General features: G+C 46.4%; 3 protein-coding genes across 5 annotated transcripts; 2 read left to right on the top strand and 1 right to left on the bottom strand.

Annotated features, from left to right (window-relative positions):
• Positions 1 to 474: 474 nt before the first annotated feature.
• On the bottom strand, positions 475 to 4,465 carry LOC107277077 (protein RGF1 INDUCIBLE TRANSCRIPTION FACTOR 1). The gene is made up of 4 exons (XM_026024495.2): positions 4,424 to 4,465; positions 2,765 to 3,124; positions 1,192 to 1,341; positions 475 to 1,073 (listed from the first exon to the last, which is right to left on the bottom strand). Exons 1-4 carry the CDS (start codon positions 4,463 to 4,465, stop codon positions 750 to 752), a joined length of 876 nt encoding a protein of 291 aa, XP_025880280.2. The 3' UTR covers positions 475 to 749.
• A 1,268-nt stretch (positions 4,466 to 5,733) lies between these two features.
• LOC4332117 (pentatricopeptide repeat-containing protein At5g47360) lies at positions 5,734 to 7,561 on the top strand. Its single transcript, NM_001417419.1, has one exon. It carries the CDS (start codon positions 5,780 to 5,782, stop codon positions 7,190 to 7,192), a length of 1,413 nt encoding a protein of 470 aa, NP_001404348.1. The 5' UTR covers positions 5,734 to 5,779; the 3' UTR covers positions 7,193 to 7,561.
• A 1,366-nt stretch (positions 7,562 to 8,927) lies between these two features.
• LOC4332116 (cyclin-SDS-like) lies at positions 8,928 to 14,564 on the top strand. Of its 3 annotated transcripts, none has more exons than NR_184446.1 (9): positions 8,928 to 9,671; positions 9,776 to 9,946; positions 11,010 to 11,176; positions 12,396 to 12,524; positions 12,612 to 12,792; positions 13,050 to 13,094; positions 13,218 to 13,828; positions 13,904 to 14,077; positions 14,189 to 14,564. NR_184446.1 is itself a non-coding variant. In NM_001417420.1 (7 exons), the coding sequence occupies exons 1-7, from the start codon at positions 8,988 to 8,990 to the stop codon at positions 13,248 to 13,250; spliced, it is 1,410 nt and encodes a 469-aa protein (NP_001404349.1). In that variant the 5' UTR covers positions 8,928 to 8,987; the 3' UTR covers positions 13,251 to 14,547. The 3 variants fall into 3 exon arrangements, 1 of the variants encoding a protein (NP_001404349.1); XR_001544214.3 differs by having other exon boundaries at positions 13,218 to 13,524; positions 13,629 to 13,828; positions 13,904 to 14,545; NM_001417420.1 differs by having other exon boundaries at positions 13,218 to 14,547.
• The last annotated feature ends 8,096 nt before the right edge of the window (positions 14,565 to 22,660 follow it).

Genomic DNA, 22,660 nt, shown 5'->3' with positions numbered 1-22,660 from the left:
TTGGTTCGTGGCTTTAGGCTGCCTACCTCATGTATAAATAGAGGGGGAGCGTGAGGCTTCCCGGTATCGCTTTAGAGAGCAATTGAGTTGAGTTTTGAGTTAGGGTTTCGAGTTTAATCGAAATTTTTGTAAGGAGTGCTGTTGGTGCACTTTGTAAACACAGAGAGAAGTAATAAAGACGTCATCTACTTTAAGAGTTCTTCGATTTGTGTTTCACCGGGTTTTGGCGGTCTAACCGGCAACTCACCGGCGGTCAGACCGGCGGCACTACGGCAGTCAGACCGGCGGGAGCACGGTGGTCAGACCGGTGGCGGCAACAGGCGCGGCGAGCAGCTTCGGCGGTCAGACCGGTTAATCTATACCGGTCAGACCGACGGCATCTGAGCGGTCAGACCGGCAAGGCAACTTCGGTCAGACCAATCTCCGTCGATTTCGAGGGTAACTTTTATTTCCGCTAAAAGTTTTTGGTTTTTGGGTATACCAACCATTCACCCTTCTCTGGTTGGCTTAGTTCTTGTGATTCGATCCTACAGTATTATTACAGAGCTTAGCACCTCCAAATGGGTACTACAAAAACATCATTCAAACCAGTAGCTAATGAAAAAAAAATCACAGCGTGCAGCAAAGCAGGTTCACCCTGAAAAAAACATGTCGCAGCAGAAATGTCTCACCTAGCTGTCATAGCTAGTAGATTTTATTACTACTTTCGAACTTAACCATGGCACAACCTTCCTCGAGATATCAAAAATTCAGAAGAAGGGGGCCCTCTGTGGTGCCGCCTGCTTGCGAACTCGCCTCCTCAAAGAGTGGATATCAACATTGAACTTAGTAACTTTAGGTATAACCTCATCTGCATCTCCTACCGCTGACGACTCCGACTCCGTCGCATTCGTCTGAACTTGACCACACTCAGCTTCAACCATGGTGGCATCTTCATTTCTCACAGGTGAGGCATCAAATGGTTGTGGGATGCTCTGTTGAGGAGATGACTCCACCACAATTCCCAGAGTCTGCTTATGCCTACGCTCAGCTTCAGGTCCTGAGAAATCATCCTGAGATATATCTACACCAACCTGGTAATTAAGAAAGAGAAAAAAAAATCAGATTTTAAACCCTTTTAATTTCGATGCTTTTAATTTGCAAACAATTAGAAAGGGGGGTAATTGAGAACAATAGTTAAGAGAATGTAACCTTGCAGCTGAGAGAACAAAATATGTTGGGAGCACTGCGGAGCCAGCAGAAGCAAGATAAGCAGCGAGGTGTCTCTACGTGAGGCTTGAATTGCGGGGACCTCCTCATGGGCCTCAGGTGCACGCCCTTTTGGCCATTGACAATGTATGTCTGCAATCACGAGTAAAATTTGTGAGCATATTGAGTTTCAGTACTTCAGGCTTTCAACAATCACGGGAGCTTTTTTTTTTTTTTCAAAACTTGATGCATATTTATCCCCATGAATACATACATGCCATCCCCTATGAATACCTTCAAAGATCAGGCTAATATATCTTAAGATTTATCAAGTAACATAGACGTTTCGCTGTCGACGGTATATCATCTACCACTAAAAGAATTAGCCGTATATTTAAGCATTAATTGTTGGAGACATGGTAATGACTATCTGTCGTTTGAGTTGTGAGATAGCCCAGCATAAAAAGGAGCAGAGTGCCGTTTTCGGAAAGAGACGCACATCCGTATATGTACGGATTTAGGAAAAAAAGTGGGCTGCGTTTAGACAATACAGCGACTATACGTTGTTTAGTCACGTCGTTTTAAATATGAAAAAGTACAAATTACCCCCTAAAATATTGGGTGAGTATGAATTACCCCCTAAACACGAAACAAGGATGTTTTTCACCCTCAACTAACCCTCAACTATCAATACCGGATGAAAAAACCCCCGAGCAGCTTTGCAAACGGTTTTGGTCTACGTGAAAGTCCAGACATGAATTCATTTTTTTAAAAATTAGCGGGCCCCTCCTGTCAGTCTCCCACCCTCTCTTTTTCCCTTACCTCTCTATCTCTCTCCAAAATCCACTCTCTTCTCCCTCCCTCACCTCGAGGACGGCAGGCGGAGCTCGGGGCGACGAAGGGGCCACGAAGCTTGGGACGGCGATGGGAAGAGGTCGGAACGACGACGGGTGGAGTGGGCGGAAAAGGGGACGGCGGCGGGCGGAGCTCGGGATGGCGGCGTGAGGAGGAGTGGCGAAGGGGGCACTCGGGATGATGGCGGGCGAAGCTCGGGGCCGAAGGGGTGGCGGGAGGAAAGGGCGACGGAGCTCGGGGCGGCAGGAGGAGGGGGCGGCGGAGCGAGCCGAGGATGGCGGCGGGCGGAGCTCGGACGGCGGAGGAAGCGCCTGCAGCCACCGCCACGCAGCTCGTCGAGGCGACGGAGGGGTCGTCCGCTGCCGTCAGTGCTTAAGTCGCAGCCGCCGACATTTGAGAGAGAGAGGTGTGTGAGAGGGAAAGAGATAGACTGGAAAGATCTGACAGGTGGGCCCCATCGTTTTTTAATAAAAAATTTGCTGATTGGACTGCCACGTAGACCAAAACCGCTTTGCAAAGCTGCTGGGGGGTCATATGGTAACGAAAGTTGAGAGTGAAAAATATATGGATTTCGGGTTTGTGGGGTAATTTGTACTTTTTTTTTCCTTTTAAATATAAGATGTTTAGGAGTACTTTCAATGTTACATGTTTTAAAATGGAGTTTGGCTTGATGAAGACTAGACAGGAAGAAAACACGGCCAACACGCGCTTAATTACTTACCTGTACCCTGGACACGTCAACGTTGAGGCCCTGCAAGTCCCTGGCGAGAACGACGGAGCGGTACATGTAGCGGCGGACCTTGAGCAGCCGGTGGCCGGGCTCGTCATGGCTGCAGCGCGGGCAGAGCACCTGGCGGCAGCGGAGGCAGAAGATGCAAACCTCCGCGCGGCTCGCGTCCCAGTGCTGCTTGCACTGCCCCCAGAATTTCGTCCGCAGCAGCACGTCCAGCCATTCCGGCGCCTCCTCCTCCTCCTGCACCGGCACCGGCGGTGGCAGCTTGTTGATGTGCTCGCTGCTGCCCCCCGAGGCCTTGCTGACGCTGGAAACCTCCGGCTCCGCCCTGGTCTCCTTACCCTTAAGCTGCACCACAAACTGATGGGCTGATTGATTAGTCAGTTTGTATTTGGATAGATTGGATTTTTCCCCCCTTTGGGGAAGATAACGGCAAATAGTTTGTTAACACTAAGTAGAATATAGAGTGTCAAATAATAGGATCATGAACTCTGCTGCAACTATGTTGTCATTTTTATTTTCTCGACATGAAACACTGACAGGTATGCCAGTGCCAGATAGTTTGATTTCATAAAAAATATCTTTTGGCTTATGCTTATGCTTATAGGTAAAAAATTGAATTTTCAACCTAAAATTTTAAGTTAATTTTGGGGTTTTATCATCGTAGTTTATTTTTCAGTATTTGCTTTTAGATCACTAAGAACACATACATAAAAGTTTTATTTATAAATTATTTTCTGTTTACAAATATGTCATTTCTCGCTTATTCCGTCAATAAGCGAAATGATGGGGTCCTTGGCACCAAAATAAATAGGCAATTGAGCTTAGGCTATACTTTTTATTTTGGCCGGATCAGCCAAAGGATTAGACTAACCAAAATTCATTAAGATTGGAAGGATAGTTTTAAAAGTTAAACATTGACAGGAAAATAGGCAAGCCATACCCCCACAAAGAAAACTGAAAAATTACATAAGACACTCAGATCGACCGGCAAGTACACAAACAAGTGTTATTTTTTCTTAACTTCGCAAGCAATTTCATCTTGTTATTGCTATTATCATTAAACCTAAGATATATATGTGGAACTAAAAGAAGAAATATATGACAGACAAGGTTTGAGAACTGCCAAAAATTCAAACGGTTTTGGTTTCCTGTGAACAGCTGGCTTTTGCCCTCCATTACCCCTTTATAATTTATTTGCCATCCATTCAGGGCTTGACTAAATAAAAAGACAGTAGATCCAATTTTCTTGGATATCCAGAGATCTGTAATTCTCGTGCCAATCCAAACGGATTGAACATAATCTCCAATCATTCAAACAACATGTTCATATATTAGAAATTAAGCATACCGTTTCTACAAAAATTAAAAAAAACGACTGAAAACACTATAGTTGAGTTCATGGTCTTCAAAACCAGGCTTTACAACATTACAAGAATCCCAAAAGATTGATATATGCAAAAACGAAGAAATTATGTTTTCAAATATACTACGAAATCTTTTTTGAAGAAAGGTGCTATGAAACAAAATAGCATATGATCCCTCTATTTTTTTTACAGCCTTGATTAGTCAAAGAACTAACCAACGTCAAACAAAAAGAAATGGAGGTACTCCATTGAATTTATCGTATCCTAGCTCTTTCCTTACCTTGTTGCTTGACGGGATGGGTTTGGAGCCAAAGGGAAACATGATGGCTGAGAGCAGAAAGCTTGCACCTTGCAGAGCTCAATGATTTTCACGAACATGAGCAAATAGTACTGTGCCAAAGAGGACTGGGTTTTTATGAAGCTAGAGGCAAAGGTGGCACTTGGCTGTAGAAGGAAAGAAACGCAACACGTTAAACTAAACAGCGGACATTTTTCACTCTACATTTGCCCTCTGTATGACAACTGGATCCCACAGAGTTTTAACGTTCGCATTAAATCTATCCAACTATATGTCAAGGGGTAAATGCATACACGTTCTAAAGATGCCGTTTCATACCCATTCTAAAAAGGAAAACCATTTCATATGCATTTTTGAGAGCATCGCGATATATATATTCACGTTTCCATTTTTTTCACTGGAACAATGGACACACCAACCGAGAATCTCTCCAGCATACGGTATATAAGAAACTTTGATTCCGAATCGGAATCGGACATATAATTTTTCGGTGTATAAATGTTCGATTCCGAATAGAACATACTTATTTTTATATATAAATTCTCGGTGTATAGACTTTAAAAAAAAGGAAATATATGGTTGTAGAAATATTAAAGCGTGGGTGCTCACGTGAGTTAGCCATGCAAATGTTTGCGAATTAGCCTTGCAATATGGTGGCTTTACAATAGAAATGTAGTTTTTTCACTTCCCATGAAATGATCAAAGATTATCAAAAACTGGTTCACTCATGTTCGTTCTCCTTTTCTACTAACAGAGAAGTGACATTATGCATGCAAAGAGTGGCTTAAATAAAGAGAATTAATACATGAACCATGAAAATTGTGGAGCTAGGCGTTCGCGGAAAAGAAAAATTGTGGAGCTATGAATAAGAAGAGACTTTTAATAGGACCCACCATTAAACTTGAGGCATAAAAAACCACCGACTTATAAACTAAACTGTAAAAAAAAATCAGTTTAAAAACTTAAACCATTGTTCCTACGAATTATACCGACACAAAAGTAAACCAATAGAAAACACAATATTTATGGGTGAGTTTCTTGTTCCAAAATTCCAATGAATATTGTGTTCTGAAGCTTTCTTGTTTTTTTTATTTCAACTATTGTCCGCCTTTGATCTCGCTCAAATTCTTCCCAGCCTTATCAGTTCATTTCTGAAATTGATTTTAACTTTTAAGAAAGGTGAATCAATTTTGAGTTTCAAAAAAACAACTCGAAAGTAAATTCTCCCTGGAGTACTGGATTCACCCATCCACCTCGTCGACTAGTCCCGTCGTCCGTGACCGTGTGCCTTTGCCTTTCCGCAGAGGAGCGCGATCCCCCACCCCAAACCGGCACGGGATGCCTCAGCGGCGGCCGCGCCTGGCGCCCCTCACCCGCCGCCTCTCCACCTGCCGGGACGGCGACCTCGCCGCCCTCCTCTCGGTCCTCCGCTCGCCGCCAGCATCCTCCACGTCGCTCCCGCGCGCACTCTCCAGTGCCTTCCCGTCCCCATCCGACTCCTTCCCCCTCGGCAAGCTCCCCTCCCTCCTCCCGCTCCTCCCCTCCCCACTCCTCTCCCTCCGGTTCCTCCTGTGGCGCCTTCCCCCCTCCTCGCCGCTCCCGTCCTCGTACGCCCTCTCCTCGCTCGCCGCCTCGCTCCCCGATCTCCCGTCCGCCGTGCCCCTCCTCCTCTCCTCGTCGCCGCAACCTCTCCCGCTCAGGCACTACGCCCTCCTCCTGGGCATCTCCGCACACGCTGGACTATTCCCCGCCTCCCTCGCTCTCCTGCGGCACATGCGCTCCTTCGGCCTCGCCCCCGATGCTGCTTGCTTCCGCTCCGCCCTCCGCTCGGCCGGCTCTCCCGGCGATGTCTGTGCCGTTCTCGGTATCATGTCGGCGTGCGGTGTCTCGCCGAGCGTCCCACTGGTTGTGACCTCGGTGCATAAGCTGGCAACCGCGGGGGACTTCGTCGGTGCCCGCCAGCTGATCGAGAAAATGCCGGAGTTTGGGTGCGTGACCAATGTGGCCGTGTACACCGCGTTGCTCGACGGGATGTGCAGTTTCGGGGATGTGGATGCAGCGCTGAGGCTGGTGGAAGAGATGGAGGGTTGGAGCTTGGGTGCAGGGTGCGTGCCCAACGTGGTGTCGTATACGTGTTTGGTGAAATGCCTGTGTGGGAAAAAGAGGATGGGGGAGGCGCTGAGCTTGCTGGATAGGATGACAGGAAGAGGGGTGATGCCCAACCGGGTGTTCGTGCGAACGCTCGTCGGCGGATTCTGTTCAGAGGAGATGGTCGCAGACGCTTATGCTGTAGTGGAGCGTGTGGTCAGCGATGGGAGTGTGTCGAGCGACCAATGCTACAATGTGCTGCTTATTTGCCTGTGGAGGGTTGGGATGGATGGTGAAGCTGAAGGGCTTGTGCAGAGGATGATGAAGAAAGGGGTGCGGCTGAGCCCTCTTGCGGCCAGTGTTATGGTCAGAGAGCTTTGCAATAGGAATAGGCTATTGGATGCTTGCTACTGGATAGGAGTCATGGAAGAGAACGGGGTGCTCTGTGACACTGATGTCTACAATGGTTTGTTGCTTAGGCTGTGTGTGGAAGGGCATGTTGGTGAGGCCTTGGCGTTGGCTAAGAAGGTTGCTGAGAGGGGGATTCTCATAGAGGCTTCTTGTGCTGATCGTTTGATGGATTTGCTAAAGCAATATGGTGATGAGGAGCTAGCACCAAAAATATCAGAACTGAGGAGGTGCTCTGAAGTGCTGTCACATTAACCAATGTGTGATCCGAACCCTCCTACAAGTATCATGCTTGGTTGATTTCAAATCAAGAAAAATGCTTCCGTGCTGCATGATTACAGCAAGAAAAGGCTTTGAGGGTTTGTTACGCTGAAATAGATTGGTGGGGATAGGGTGCAGCACAGAGTGATTTGTGTGAGCAAAATGTGGATGAGTTACTTCATTTACTTGCCCATTTCCTGTAGTTTTTCTGAACTCTGTTCAGATCCTCCAGTCCAAGGGATGCTTCAGGACATGTGAACTATGATTGCGATGGAATTCTCAGGTTCCTCATTAGTATGCTCCCAAACAGATATGTTTGTTTAAGTGGTGATCAATCAAATGTTTTACATTTTTAAAGAACACATATGCTGACACTGTAACTTGTAGTAGTTCTTCGACCTCCGTTGTATAGCGGCCAACTCTAATCAAGATCAGGTTACCGATTTACAGCTAGAATGTTCCAACTTGCATCCTTTGATGCAAGTGTTTTAGTTCACTGACTTTAGTAGTGAATGTTGTTTTACGGGAACTCTTGTGTTTCCCCAGGGTGATGCACAAGGGAACCAAGGTTTTCGGTACTCTGTTCAGAATTCAGATTCAGAGGAGACGTTTCTGAAGTCTGCGGCAAATGACGGTCTTCAGAAGTGTGTATCAGACTATCAATCAGTCCATCAGGGTCCCATCTACATGCATACACTTTCCTTTTCTTTCATTTCCTCTTTACCGAGCTATTTGCTCCAAACCTTATCCAAGCCGTTTCAAGGGCCCTTTGAATCGTAGGAATGAAAAAACAGAGGAATAGGAAAAACACAGGATTCTGACAGGAATACAATTGTAAAATAGAGGATTGCAAAACACAGGAATGGCCATTTGATTGGATCACAGGAAAAACACAGGAATCAGATGAGAGAGATAGACTCAGAGGAAATGTTCCAAGAGGATAGACCTATTGCTAACTTTCCTCCAAAATGTGCATAGGATTATCCATTCCATAGGAATTTTAAAGGATTGGATAAGATTCAATCCTTTGTTTCAAATGCCTTCATAGGATTTTTTTTTCATAGGATTGAAATCCTCCAAAATTCCTTCATTTTTCCTACAAATCAAAGGAGCTATGTGTAACTTGAAATACCACCGGAATACCAGCAGATTCAAACAATCGAGCTTCAACTGTACTTCCTTAAAAACGTAGTGATCCGAGTATGCAGTGACCCAATTGGAGACAACCTGGTTGGGATTGGGTAATTCTTCCCCGATCCCAACTGGGTTAACCGGATCGTTCGATCGAGATTGTTCGGGTAAGGAATTAATCAGGGTCAGGATAGCATTTTGACAACCTGGCCGCCGTCCGCCAATCCCGCATATGCGCTGGCCCCAGCCCGACATTCCCCACTGGAAGCAAACGCCTCGATTTGCCTGGGAGGCTGGGACACGGGAGGCAAGGCCGTTATTCCGGCGGATCGCTCGTGCACCAGATGCATCTGGGACCCACAGGGATACGCCGGCGAATCTACACGGACTGGAGTACACAGGCCATCCAATGGAGCGCGAGCGGCGCATGTGCATCGTCGCAGCACAGTCGTGGCTTGAGGATTTTTGGAAGTTCAAAAAACACTTCACCGATCAGGCGATGCGGCGAACAGCCGAAGGTTGCTGAACACTCCTCTCCCCCTTCCTCTCCACGCCTCAAGTCACGGCTATATAACTAGCAAGCCAAACGAACATAGCCGTAGGCCCGTAGCATCACAAATTCACAATTCACACACAAAGCACACAGCGCCGCACGCCAATGCCTCCTACCATGCTTGCATCGGTGCCGACGAGGCCGCGCTCCCATCCCTTCCGCCGGCGGCGAGGCGCGGCGGCGGCGGCTCCTCCTCTGCTCCCTGATCAGATCGCGGCGGCGGCGGCGGCGGCAGCCAAGCGACCCGCGGAGTCGTCCACCTCGGCCTCCTCCTGCTTCCACAGCGAGGTCATCTCCGCCACCTCCACCACCTGCCCCACCTCCCTCGCCGCAGCTCAGCGCCCGGAGAAGCGGCCTCGGTACCAGGATGTGGACGAGGAGCAGCCCGCCGCCTCCGAGTGCTCCGAGATCATCGGTGGCGCGAGGCCGCGCGCCGCCGAGGTCGAGGTCTCCGAGTCGTCGTGCCTCGCCTCCGTCCTCGAGTCCTACCTCGCCTGCCCCGAGCAGCTCGCCAACGACGCCGAGACGACCGCCTACTCCTCAGCCCGCGAGGACCTCACGCTGTCGGAGACCGAGGAGGAGGAGGAGGAGGAGGAGGTGCGCAGTGGTCCCTGCATCTGCACCGATTGCTCGTTTAGCCCCCTTCATGAGTCGTCCTCGTCGTCCGACGACGACAACGCCGTGCCCTCCCCCACCTTCTCCCTGTTCCTCGCCTTGGCGGAGCAGTTCGTCCCCTTCACGCATCCCAAAACGCCCACCGCCACGGATGTCGCTCTACAAGCGGGAGAGGTAAGCAGGTTCCACACAGCTTCTCTCAAATTTGTTGGAGTTTGGCTGCTCTCTCCCGAATCAGTGCGACATTTGATGTAATCAGATGGGAATTATTGTATCAGGGGAAGAGATTTGAGGACTTGGACAATGAGGTGAGCTACGAGCGGTTCCGGCGGCGCGAGCGGCGAGGGGTGGTAGCCCGCGACTACATTGAGGTGTACTCCTCCATGCTCGGCAGCTACGGCCGCGCCGTCGTGGAGCAGCGCGTTGTCATGGTGAACTGGATCATGGAGGTCAGTATGCTCTGCATTGTACACGTATGCTGCGACCATGACTTTGCCTTGGTCCAATAATTCATCTAGCTCGAGCGCAATTTGTTGTGTGGTAGCTGCAGATGTTTGTTGCACGGGTATTGTGCTGATAATGCACATGTATACTTTCGGAGTGCTGTACTGATCTAGATTCTATCAGCTTATCTGTCTGACTGATGTGTTCTGCAAGAACAGTAGTTGCTTGCATTTTGCACTAACATGCTACTCTGCAGTGTAAATGCTGTGCTGGGTGGGAGTGCTGAGGTAGCAGATCCGGTTGTGATCTTGCATATTTTGTGTAGGGGAAGCTATCTGATACCAATATACGCATTGCATTTGCTGATTCGTTTATCACACAGTTAGCTGCCTGTACATTTTGCAGCATTCCCCGTGTTAGTCTGCCAGCAGTGTGGTGGTAATCCTAGTGATTTCAATGTAACTCTAGTCATTAACTTTTATGTCATCGCATTCAAGTTCTATAGAGCAGTGATAAAGATTTTCTAGGTGCTTATTTTGGCATGCTTGCATATTTTTTTTGGATGTAATGGCATGCTTGTATGAAAAGAAAAGAGATACATAGGATTTTTCTAGGTGTTTATTTTCGCACCTGAAAGTTGCTCTGTAGTCATTTGCCATCTGAAATCCCATGGCATTGGGCATTGGCATATGGCCTCCAGAAATGTCTGCATCACTTTTTACTTCTAAACCTATATATGCAATAAGTGTTAGAAAAACATATTGCCAGTGTATTCCCTTTTTTTGTGTATCCACCATCATCTGAATTTAATCTTTTCTAACTCTAGTTCCATCAGTTTATATTTGCATTGAAACTTCAGGTAGCCTTTGAAAATGAAATCGCTGTGTGTTTTTTGTTTGAAGTTTTTTTGGGCAACTCAGCGATAAGTACTTAAGTGATATGATCATTTATACTTGTAATTTGATTTTTCTGAAAATAATGTACTGTCATTTGTGGAGAATATGTTTGTTCTTACATAGAGTTCATACATAACTTGCAAAGAATGACTTGTTCTCTATGCATCGCTAGCATTCACAAGCGATGAAGCTGCAGCCAGAGACCGTGTTCATGGGGATAGGGCTGATGGACCGCTTCTTGACACGTGGATATGTAAAGGGCTCTAGGAACCTGCAGTTGCTGGGAATCGCCTGCACCACCTTGGCAACCCGCATTGAAGAGAATCAACCCTATAATTGGTAATGGCTCCCTTAAATGACCAGTTTCAGTATGAATACTTCTGCAAGTTGTTGGTGTCTGCTTGTCTGGTACTCACCTAAATAGTTCGTCTCATTTGAATATAGCATGTATTATTAAATGGGATAGTGCTCAATTGCAATGCTGCAAATTCCTTAGTATTCTTTGATAGTTTGATTTTTCTGAAAGTTGAACTTAATTCTAACAGACATTAGCATGAGTTTATGAGTTTAATTATGTTCTATAAATAACTTAATAACAACAGGAACATCCGATGGTAACTCATATCTCATCTAGTAGCTATTTATCACTTTCAATACTGAGCACTGCATGTGAGAACTCAGACCATTGGACCATTGTTCTACAAAAAGGTTTCACACGATGGGTATTTTAGAAATGAAGGGCTTGTTTGGTTCTAAGCCATTGTGGGCCATACCAATTTTTTGGCAATGGCAAGATTTAGCCACTCCAAAATCTTGGCAAAGGACTTGTTTGGTTTGTTGACAAACTTTTTGGCAAGATTGATTAGTTTAGTATTTAGTTTGCTACCAAGGAAAAATATTGGTGTTGCCAAAATTTGGTGACAAAAAGAAAGCTAACAAAATTTTAGGCAGACCAAAATATTGGTATGGTTTTGATTGGCTGAGAACCAAACACACCAGAAGTTTCTTGATTGTGTTGACTATGATCAAGCATCTCTCAAAATAATTTACCGCGCCAGTTGGCATCCTTGAGCTATTGTTTTTTAAGAAAAAAAGAACTAAGCTATCAATTATTGGGAGAGATGCGATTTTGAGAAATTATCACTTGCATAGATCTCCTTGATATAGTTTTATTTCTCTGTTTTTGATGTTACAATAAAGCTATTACATCAGCGCTCTGGTGGGCGAGATATTCTCTGTGTTTTCCCTTAAGTTTTAAAGACTAAACTCATATGAATCTTCAACATTTTTGAAAGTAGACCTTATTTGTATCCCTGAGAACTTGCTAGTAAATGAATGTTTTATGTGCCACTTATTACTGCACAGAAGCATGTGAAGTGAACCCAGGAACTATTCTTCTTTGCCTGTCTACTTTGCACGAAGTATCACTTTTGAACTTATGAGTTTGCCTCTGGATGCGCATTTGTTTCAAGCGCCTAGTTTCTGTCAAGGGCAATGTGCAATATAGACCTTTTCTTTAGAACACTCTACAGGAACCTAATAATACGATCTCTTTCAGCATCCTTCAAAAAGCTTTCAAAGTAGGGATCAATACTTACAGCCGAAGTGAGGTCGTCGCCATGGAGTGGCTGGTTCAGGAGGTCCTTGACTTCCAGTGCTTTGTCACAACAACCCATCATTTCCTCTGGTACTATGCCTGTGTGTTTGCTTCATTTTCTGTGTCAGCTGGACAGAATGAATAAGAAACTTACAATTGTTTGGTTCAACTTTGCAGGTTCTATCTGAAGGCTGCGAATGCAGATGACAGAGTCGAGGACCTGGCGAAGTACTTGGCCTTGCTCTCACTTCTGGACCACAAACATCTCTCCTTCTGGCCCTCCACTGTGGCAGCCGCAGTGGTAGCCCTTGCTTGCCTTGCCACAAACAATGAGTCATCATGCCATTTGGTTATGGAGGTAAATACTTTAATCTTCCATCACTGGCTATGCTATTTCTCTTATATCTGCAGTCTGCTATTCGTTCAGAACTTCCTTAAGGAAAAAGATTCTGAACTTTTGCTCAGTTTTGTATGTTGCTGCTTTCATTTTATCTCGTAGCCAGATGACAAATGCCATGAATCACCTAGGTCTTCACATGCTTATTCCAATTCACAACATACTGATCCTTGCAAAGAATACAAATGTCTAACCACTTGCTCTTCACATAAATGCAGACTCACATGAGAACGAAGAATGATGATCTGCCTGAATGCCTAATGGTTTGTTTTCTCCTCAAATTATGATTCTGGTGAAAAGTGTTGTACACAGTTTGCAGCAATTTGACTATTACCCGGATCTTTAGCGTGCCATGGCATATAACGTGCAGTAATCCTTTTATGCAGAGTCTCGAATGGTTGACCAATTATGCTTCCTGATTTGAACAAACCCAGGTGATATGCCGACCCAATCTTCTGCCCATTCCCAGAAACACAGTGTAGTACGTACAGAGTCGCTTAGGAGGAGGTGTATATAGTACACGTGCACTGTAGCTAATTCTTCGTGCATAGCATTAGTTTGACAGCAGGGTAGAAAAGAGGGCAAAGAAGCCGGCTAAACGTGGTTGTGATGGCACCAGACTTATAGGGAGCATCGCAACCACGAAATTTTGCTACTACTGCCGGCTTCAGTGACTACGACTAACCTCCTGTTGTAAGCTGTCTTAAAATCAGCCTTCGTTGTGTTAAGGGCAACCAAAGGTTGAGACTTTGTTGTTCTAATCAAACATCCTGTTTACAAATTGCAACTGGTGCCAGAATGAAATTTGTTCTCCGGGTGGTATTGCACTGCACGAGGTTCGATTCTGTGACCCTGAAAGACGCATACTCAGATACTCTGATGCTCAGGTTTCAGATTCTGGGATGAATAAAATGCTACTAGTAGTATCATCTTCTTCTGGATCTGCAAACAGATGTTCAGTTAGCTGAAGATCCAGAGTACCACCTCGTTTGCTCAGGTACATGTCATCAAAACATCTACTACTAATCTCTAGTTTTATTCTCTAGACTTCTCTATTCCAATCTATCTCCAGGATGCAACAGGAAGGGTCTGCATCCAGGTGGGCTACCTGAAGTGGACGAAGCGGTCATCTTCGTGCCGCTGCTCGAGTGGCCTAGTGGGGACCCCGGCTGCGCCCGATGCCTCGGCCACTTTAAAAACTCGGATCGCGAGAGTTCCTGCACGCCATAAAAATGAGGAAAACGAGGTGGGGAGGGCGTGGCTTCTTTTCTCTATGATGAAGTGCGTGGCATTTGTTGAGCCATCCTAATCAGAGTGTTGTTCATGCATGTGCCCCGAATGTTGGGGGCGTCTGCAGAAAGAAGGGAGGGCGTTCGCGTACACCCCCCTTTCAGCCCCACTTGCGCCCGCGCTCTCGTTGAGCCGTCTGCCTTTTGGGGTTCTAGAGTGAATAGGGTCGGCACGTTAGCGGCGAGCCGGCGACGGGTAATGTGGTGTGCCAACAACTTTCAGCTGCTGCTGAAGTGAAGAGCAGGTGGCGATCAACCAGTCCCGGCACTGAACTACTGAACCTGAAGTGGTTACTCCATTCATCGACAGAGATATTTAATTATTTGTCACTTTTAGATGTAATATTTTACCACATAAACCTACAAATCATAAACATATAAGTGACAAATTATTTAACGCCACATCGAAAAATGGTAAATGCTTATTTGCCCCTTCCCACTCTCTCAAAGTGTGGATCCATGTCTCCTGTAAATTTACTTTTAGTCGTTTTCTTTGTTTTTAATACCGATATTTTTTTATCTACCTATAAATATAATTATATTAGTACTATACTACAACTTTGGCATTTAAATCCGAAAATCTTATATGTGGGTGATGCGGCTGTTTTCCTCACTCCAGCAAGGAATGAAGTGGAGCTATGAAAATCTTATTGGCATTCTTAGGGACTTCCGCGAGGCAACAGAGTTGCATGTCAATCTCGGAAAGGGCCTGTTGGCACCCATACGATGTCAGGAAATTGATCTCGATGACGTTTTGTGCAACTCCTCTATGGTGAGGGCTACCTTCCCACCAACTTGTTGGACTACGGCTCACCCTTGGCCATTTGCACAAAGTATACATCTGCAGCTTGTCCAACACAAGATTAAGGGTTGTCTCTTGAGATGGAATCCATCGTTCTTATATGCAGGGGGACGCTAGATTATGGTGAACTCAGTCCTAAGTGCCATCCCAACATACGTCCTCACAGTGTTGAAGCCGCCAAAACAATCCATTCAAGATATTGACAAGGCAACAAGAGGTGCGCTTCCTATGGGTTGGCAATGAGGAGATGCATGGAGGCAAATGCAAAGTGAGTTGGTCCAAAGTTTGCTATCCCGTTCAATATGACAGTCTAAGAGCTATAGGCGAGTGTTGAAAAATTTGTGAACTTTTCACCTTATATGCAATAATATAATAGAACAGTACAGAGCTATAGGCGAGTTTTGAAAATGCTCATAATCTTTATAATATTTGTGAACTATGATGACTTTACCGAATTTGCTACTGCCTCCGTCCCAGAATATTAGAAGTTTTATAATTTGATATAGCTATTAAGAAAGTAGATATAATAAAATAGGAGAATATTGTGATTGGTTGAGACGTGGAGGTAAGTGAAGAAATTGAATGGTGAAGGATTGTGATTGGTTGTGAAGAGAATATTGGTGGATAAGCTGTTACATTTTGGGATAAATTTTTAATGCTAGAAGTTGTTATATTTTGGGACGGAGAGAGTAGCTGAATTTCTTACATAATAACTGTGGGCAAGATTATAAGTCATTTGGAAGCAATTATAAATTTATATACAGGTAGACTCAGTGCTCTAATATATATCCAACCATTCTACCCTATTAATATTATAGATCACCTCCAAGTAACATGGTAATGTAGATTACTTGCGAGTTGAGAATGGAAGTTGTCTCTTTTAGGACTTATTAATATCACAAGCAACTCACCAGGTGATCGAAAGCCATGCATGTGTCTTACATGGCATTTATCCTAAATATGGAAACATAAGATATGTTATGTTTCAAGTGGTATAACCTCTTAAGAATTATGGAGCAACTTGTTAATGTATCGATGTTACTATCTCTTGCAAATTGAAATTCAGCTGATCCAAAAAGGTTTCAGTGATCCAATCGCTCTCTGCCAGCGTCCTGTCTCAATTTCTTTCAATGCCAGCGAGAGGAACTCCGATAACTACTCGTACATCAAGTCGCTGCTTAGGTCTTATTCATGATGGTTAGATAACAGTGAATCCATTGATCAACTATCAGGTATCGTGCGATGGCAAGCAATACATGCCTAAATCTTTGCTTGGTTTTTGGTGCGGTGAGAAAACGAAATGGGATATACTCCAGGAACGGTTCTTCACATTGAACCACTGTACTCTGTTTTTTAGCTACGAGTAAGAATAGTTGGCATTTATTCTATACACAGGATCGGACAAAACAGAACACTAGTAAGTGGGGGTGAAGAATCTTTCCAACAATCGTCTGCACGTTTAAGCATAGTTGGTTGATCCATCTTCTTGGATGACTAGCAATGAGTTTTTCGTTTTCCACTGATTTATTTCGATGGCTTAGCGGCTTCGTACCAAATACGGCCAGCAGGTGAGATTCTTCAAGCACTCACTCCTCCACAATGAGACAAATGCGCGCGTATGCCAATTACTAATTTCTACGTAGTACGATGTTTAGTTGCTGGAATTCTGCTAGCTAATCATCGCATCATTATCTGAAAAACTAAACATGGCACACCTAATCCATCCACTTCGTAATATATGGTTCGGACGTTAGATTTCCTCCAACAGGGGCGGCTGATGTGAGCTCAAACCACCATAATTCCACGAGAAACTTTCTTAAAAAAACTGGGCATCATCTCAGCATTTCTAGCGCACGAGATGAAACGAGACCACTTCGTATCTCTTGTCTTTTTCTTCCAACCTGCAAGGCGCACAGAGATTTGCAGGGGTGAGGCAGGAATGGATCCACAGTTAAATGGAAGGAGGCAGGAACGGACGGTTGCGAATCGCGCGAGGCGGAAGAAGCCGCGCCTCTCGTGCCATCGTGCGCGCTTCGTATTCGATCACGTGTACCTCAGGTTGGATTGGATTGAATGATGGGGGTTGGTTACTTTTACTTCACAAAGGTATTACGGTTTTTTTATTCCGTCTTTACGAGAACCGAACGCAAAGCTAATACCGAGCGAGATGGGTTCAACTGACAAGTTGCGCCTAAAAAAGAAGAAAGGGAGAGGATAGCCGGGGCCAGAGAGAGAGAGAGAGAGAGAGAGAGAGAGAGAGAGAGAGAGACGGGATGGATATCCTATCACGAACAATGCGTGCGTCATTTAGCATTGTTTATGCCATTGGAAAACGACGCTGAAATTGACACTAACCTGGCCCCACGCACAGAAAAATAAAAAATAAAATCAAAAGGTTGGCCCGTTGTACATCACCGCAAAAAATTCACCGTATTCACTCACGCTTCCACGATCGTTCCTAGCCATACCACTGGTGAAAAAATAAAGATCTACTACTACATGTTGTGTACTTGTGTTCGCTGCCGTGCCACCTATCAAGTTTTCGAGTTGCCTCGCCCAATAGTTCACCTCTCGCTACTTACACTTCTATAGGTGCACGCACGGTACATGCATGCTTATCCCCTCCGAGATCCACTGATCCAGGCCACACGACGAGCAACGGAGCAAGTACCTATCCAAGCATCGCTTTCTTGCGGCCAATTTGCACAGTAGTACGTGGTGGGCAGTGGCACCTCAGCTGCAAAAGCAAAGCACCCCAAAACAAAACAAAACAAGCCAAGCGCAAGCACAAAACGGAACACCACGCCACGGCGTAAGAGCGCGACGAGTCACGCACGGACGCACGCGCCCCGTCCCCCATGCGGTTGCCTCCCGTTGGGCGCAAGTTGCCCGCGCGCGCCGTGACGTCGGAAAGTTCTTCCCCTCTTCGCGAATGCCCCTGCCTGCCGCCCTTCGCTCGCTGCCGCCGTCACGTCACGCATATCGTATCAGGACGAAACGGAGAAAAATCCTTGTCCTTATCGCGCGGGGCGGCGCGGGGCCTCACTTCGCCCTCACTTTCTCGGTTAGATCTTGCTTTCGCCCCCACTGGCCTGCGGAAGTTGGTGTGGTTACCGGTCTCGGGACCGCGCGCGAGGATGGCTCCGCTGCGGAAATGGACTTTTTTTTTTTTTGAGAATTTGCGGAAATGGACTTGACCTCCCCGCGCGAGAGACCGAGAGAAAGGCAGGAAACGGGGAGAATCGAAGAACCAATCCCACTCGGAAGTCTAGAGGATTGGAAAGAAACGGAGAAAATCGAAGGACCGCGCGCGGCCGCCCCTGCCGAATTTTGTTGTTGTCAGTTGTGGCTCCGGACTTTGAGCAGATTAGATATCTCAGACTGAAACAAATCGTGCACCTACCTAACCTAACTCGGTCGGTAGAATGTAGGCATAAGCTATGAACCTGATTAATGACAAGTCTCTCGAGGTTAGCTCGCGTGTGCTAACAAACTGCTAATATACCACGTGATCAGCAATTTGGAACGCATGAGGTAATGTAAATATCTACATGACTCCGTAGGCACAAACTACTATATAAGAAAAAAATGTACTTTTCTTCAATACATATAGTCTATGAGCTAATGGAAACCGGCATTTTTGAAAGTTGAGCATCTCCAACAGCCTCCTTACTCCACTCTCTAAGCCAAATTTTGGCAATTTTAGATCAAAATCATGCTCTAACAGACTAGCCAACCGTATAGCCAAGCCATCCGGCTGGCCAAAGCACTTCTCACGCTGGCCAACTTTGGCCAGCCAAAATGGCCTAGCCAAACATGGATCCCACACCTTTTCCCCCTCCCATCCCACACTCTCTCTGCAATTTCTCCGATTCACCACTCCCCAGATACAGCTCCGCCGGCGCCACCACTCCGCCGTCGTCGCCCCCTGCCGGGCCCGCCGCCGGTTGCCCTCTGCTGCCGAGGCTGCCTTGTCGTCGTGCGTTGCCGACGCCACCGTCGACCGCTGCCGAGGTCGCCACTCAACGCCACTGTCTTCATCATCTCCGCCCAGAACACCATTGCCCTCACGCGTGGGGATCCGCCGCCGCCGCCGCCGTCACCTCCCGCCTTGCGCGCACAAGGAGCCACCGCCGTCGTCGTCCGCCTTGCGCGCGCGGGGAGCTGCCGCCGCCATCGCCTCCCGCCTCGCGCGCGGGGATCCGCCGCTGCCGTCGCCTTCCGCCTCGCCCGCACGAGGAGCTGCCGCCGCCGCCGCTGCCGCCGTCGCCGTCGCCGTCGCCGTTCGCCGTCCACCTCGCGCGGGGATGGGTCGATGTGGGAGAAGAGAAAGAAGAGGAAGAAGGTAATAGAGGCTTATATGTGGGTCCCTTTGTTATTTTGGAGATGTAAATAGAGAGACTGTTGGAGTGAACACCTAGTTTGATTACCCAAATCAGTTAAAGAGTTAGATATATAAGTATTTGGAGAGTGGAATTTGGAGATGCTCTAAGGCTGTGTTTGGAGGTGGGTGTTGGGAACCCATCTCCCATACATGAAAAACAGAGCGGTCTATTAACACGTGATTAATTAAGTATTAGCTATTTTTTTTAAAAATGGATCAATATGATTTTTTTAAACAACTTTTGTATAGAAATTTTTTTTTGTAAAAAACGCACTGTTTAGCAGTTTGAAAAGCATGCACGCGGAAAATGAGAGGGGAGTGTTGGGAACTTGCTCTTGCAAGTATAGTATGATGGTATTTGTTAGATATGCACAATTTTTTGTCATTTTTATTAGTAGATATATACTCCCTCTCTTTTAAAATATAGCAATCTAGTAAAAAAGATTAGATATAATGAATCTGGATACGCTGTTTAATCCTCTTTTATATTGTTATATTTGGGATAGAGGGAATACAAACTTTCTCAACCAATATAGATGGGGTGTGAGAGAGGAAGAGAGCCCGCCAATGTAATCCTCGCAACCACATGGGGTTGCCCCCTAGCAATGGCAAGACGGAGAAAATGGGATGGACGACGTCACGACGTGGGTGCATGGGTTCCACCCTTAACACGAAATGAACTGATTATATAGGCAGTTCCTACAGTATTTTAGATAATACTATAAAACTATCTACAAGATGTTTGAACAGATGATATTATTATGTTCTTCACGTCACTTGAAATTTTTGCGTGCCAAATTTCCCAGCCAGCTGAAATCACACCACTGTATATACCCTTCCTAATGCACAGCAATCTATAAATCATATTGGAATGTTGCATCCGGGGCAATGAGTTGGTTTCATAAAATCCAAATTTAAACAGAATTCAATAATTGTATAATTATCTTAGGTTGACAATCTTTACTCTTTAGTTTGTTTCTTCTTGTTGATTGGTTTCATTTTTAAGTTTTTTTAATTTCACTTATTTTAAGTGTGAGATTATAATAATTGGCTGTAACTTTTAAGCAAAGACCATAATGCCCTATTTCATCATCTAAGAAAAACGAGCCTAGACAGTCTCATAGAAAACAATGAAATGTCCCCAGCTGGCTGTCACGCCCCGAACTAGTACCGACCGGAACTAGCCCGTGACGCTCCAAATTAACCTGTTAATCGATACCAGTCCCAGGAAACAGTGCTGGTATCACAGGAAGACGGATTATCACAGCAACAGAGGTCTCTTTATTATAGAGTAGAGGTACAGTCATGTTGGGCTGCGGACAGATCCCGAGCTCACAACTGCATTACAGAAGGGAAGCGGAAGCCAAGACTTGGACCAAACAACACAGGCGCGACTTGGGAACTAGGCCGAAACCCTAAAACTCATCGTAGCCGGCTTGCTCCTGGAAGAACTCCTCATCAGCAGGATCCGCTTCATCTTCTTCAGCAACTGGGGGGGATTATTTATATAGAGCAAGGGTGAGTACGGGAGTACTCAGCAAGCCATGGGAAATAAGTGTTTAATGCAGGCTTCAAGGAAAGGCTGTTGTTTTTGCAATTGATTTTATTTGAACTCTTTTCTAAAAACGACTAAGTGAGTGCTTCTCAAACGACACGGATGAGACAGTGCATCTCGTCCGGTCGGAGTATGTGCAATGCATCAGTCTTTAGAATTGAAACAAGGTTGGCACCCGGCCAACAGCTTTTCAATGGCCACCCGGGCCAACAACTTTTCAAACGGCCACCTGGGCCAACAACTTTTCAAACGGCCACCCGGGCCTAGCTGATCCCATCAGCTACAGATTTTTCAAACATCGAATCCCTTTTCACAACAGCAATTTCACAAGCAGTAGTCAAACAAAACTACGCTAGGAATCACCTCACATCCGCCCATGACCGTGGGCACGGCTGTTCGAACAGTTTGTTAACCTCTGCAGAGGGGGTACACTTTATCCACACGACATTACTAACCCGGATCACCAGCCCGTGGGGATCAGCCACGTCGGGAGACCTCCAAGCTTTCGTGACAAGGCATTTCGAAAGCCGACACAGGTTTACCATATGCCGACGACAGGGGTCCCAGACCAACAACAGGTTAGGTCCCAGACCATACTGTGCCAGGAAGCCCAGGGGTCCTCCCCGACACCACCCCGGCGAATCCACATGTCTCTCGGCATCAAGGCTCCCCTGATAAGCTAGTTACTCAGCCAGGAGTGTCCCATTCCACCCATGTGGTCGTACTTGACTTATGTTTGGATGAAATTCCAAGGAAACGGTCCTTAAGTGCAAGAGCGGGAAATCGTACACCCGGTACGTTCCCCGGTCTGCGGTTTTGGAAATTCATTTAGTTCGTAAGCACCGACCCAGGTGTCGGGTTTTCCAAGTCTTTTGTAAAACCCAAGTTTTACCCAAGATGTTTATCATATTTTAAGTTTGAAGGCGACCGTCGATACTCGCACAGAGTGCACGGATACCGAGGCGCAACTGGGTGGTTACAAGGGAACATGGTGTAACGATTAACAAAGGAAGGATCAAATGCAACAAGTTAGGTATGCCCACTAATCTGCCTCGCAGACGGGGCAAACATATTACGTGCAATCCTATCAATGCATGATATTTTGCAAGCAATATAATTAAGTTCAAATATAGGCTCAAGATGTTCAAGGGTGGCTTGCCTTGCTCGAGATCTGGAGCTTGATCCTCGAAATCCTCGCACTGCGGGTCTTCGGGCTCCGAAACTACACGCGAAACGGAACAACTCAATATACGGCGAAGAATAAAGCCCTATTAATGACCTCTAAGCGTGCCATTAGATAGATCTCGAGATTCGAGGAATTTTGGAAGTTGAACGGAGCCAAACGGATTTACGGTTGGGAAGATATTGAATTTCTAAGATTATTGGATTTTTGGTCTAAAGGAAAATCCTTTTTGGAAAAGAAAAGAAAAGAAAAGAAAAGAAAAGAGGAAGGGAATATAGACTTTTCCTCGGGCGGCTAGGGCACGGCCCGAGAGAAACGGAGCGGTCCGGCCGAGCTAAATGGGCCGGCCGGCCCAAGGCGGCCCAAGCGCGCGCGCGGGAGGGGAGGAGAGAGAGGGCCGGTGGGCCGGGCTCACCACGCGTGGTCCCGGGTGGGACCCGCTTGTCACCGGCTCGGCTCACCGTGCGGAGGGAGCACGCGGCGCGGCGCTAGGGTGGGGGAGGGACGCGGTGCACGCGCACGGTTCGCGGTGGATGCGGATGCGGCGGGCCCACGTGGCTGCCACGCGGGCCGGCGGGAGGTAGACGACGACGCCGGCCGGAACGGACGGCGGACG

This window comes from Oryza sativa, chromosome 3 (genome assembly GCF_034140825.1).
Source record: "Oryza sativa Japonica Group chromosome 3, ASM3414082v1".
Taxonomy (NCBI): domain Eukaryota; kingdom Viridiplantae; phylum Streptophyta; class Magnoliopsida; order Poales; family Poaceae; genus Oryza; species Oryza sativa.
Note: the sequence above shows the minus strand (reverse complement) of the source record. Positions and strands in the feature narration are given on the sequence as shown.

Excerpts from the sequence above, each read along its gene's own strand:
- LOC107277077 (XM_026024495.2), bottom strand. The coding sequence starts at position 4,465 with ATGTTTCCCTTTGGCTCCAAACCCATCCCGTCAAGCAACAAG. Across the intron at positions 1,342-2,764 it reads TTGACGTGTCCAGGGTACAG|ACATACATTGTCAATGGCCA; the intron begins GTAAGTAATTAA and ends TCGTGATTGCAG. Across the intron at positions 1,074-1,191 it reads TTTGTTCTCTCAGCTGCAAG|GTTGGTGTAGATATATCTCA; the intron begins GTTACATTCTCT and ends CTTAATTACCAG.
- LOC4332117 (NM_001417419.1), top strand. The coding sequence starts at position 5,780 with ATGCCTCAGCGGCGGCCGCGCCTGGCGCCCCTCACCCGCCGCCTCTCC.
- LOC4332116 (NM_001417420.1), top strand. The coding sequence starts at position 8,988 with ATGCCTCCTACCATGCTTGCATCGGTGCCGACGAGGCCGCGCTCCCAT. Across the intron at positions 9,672-9,775 it reads TCGCTCTACAAGCGGGAGAG|GGGAAGAGATTTGAGGACTT; the intron begins GTAAGCAGGTTC and ends TTATTGTATCAG. Across the intron at positions 12,793-13,049 it reads CATGCCATTTGGTTATGGAG|ACTCACATGAGAACGAAGAA; the intron begins GTAAATACTTTA and ends ACATAAATGCAG.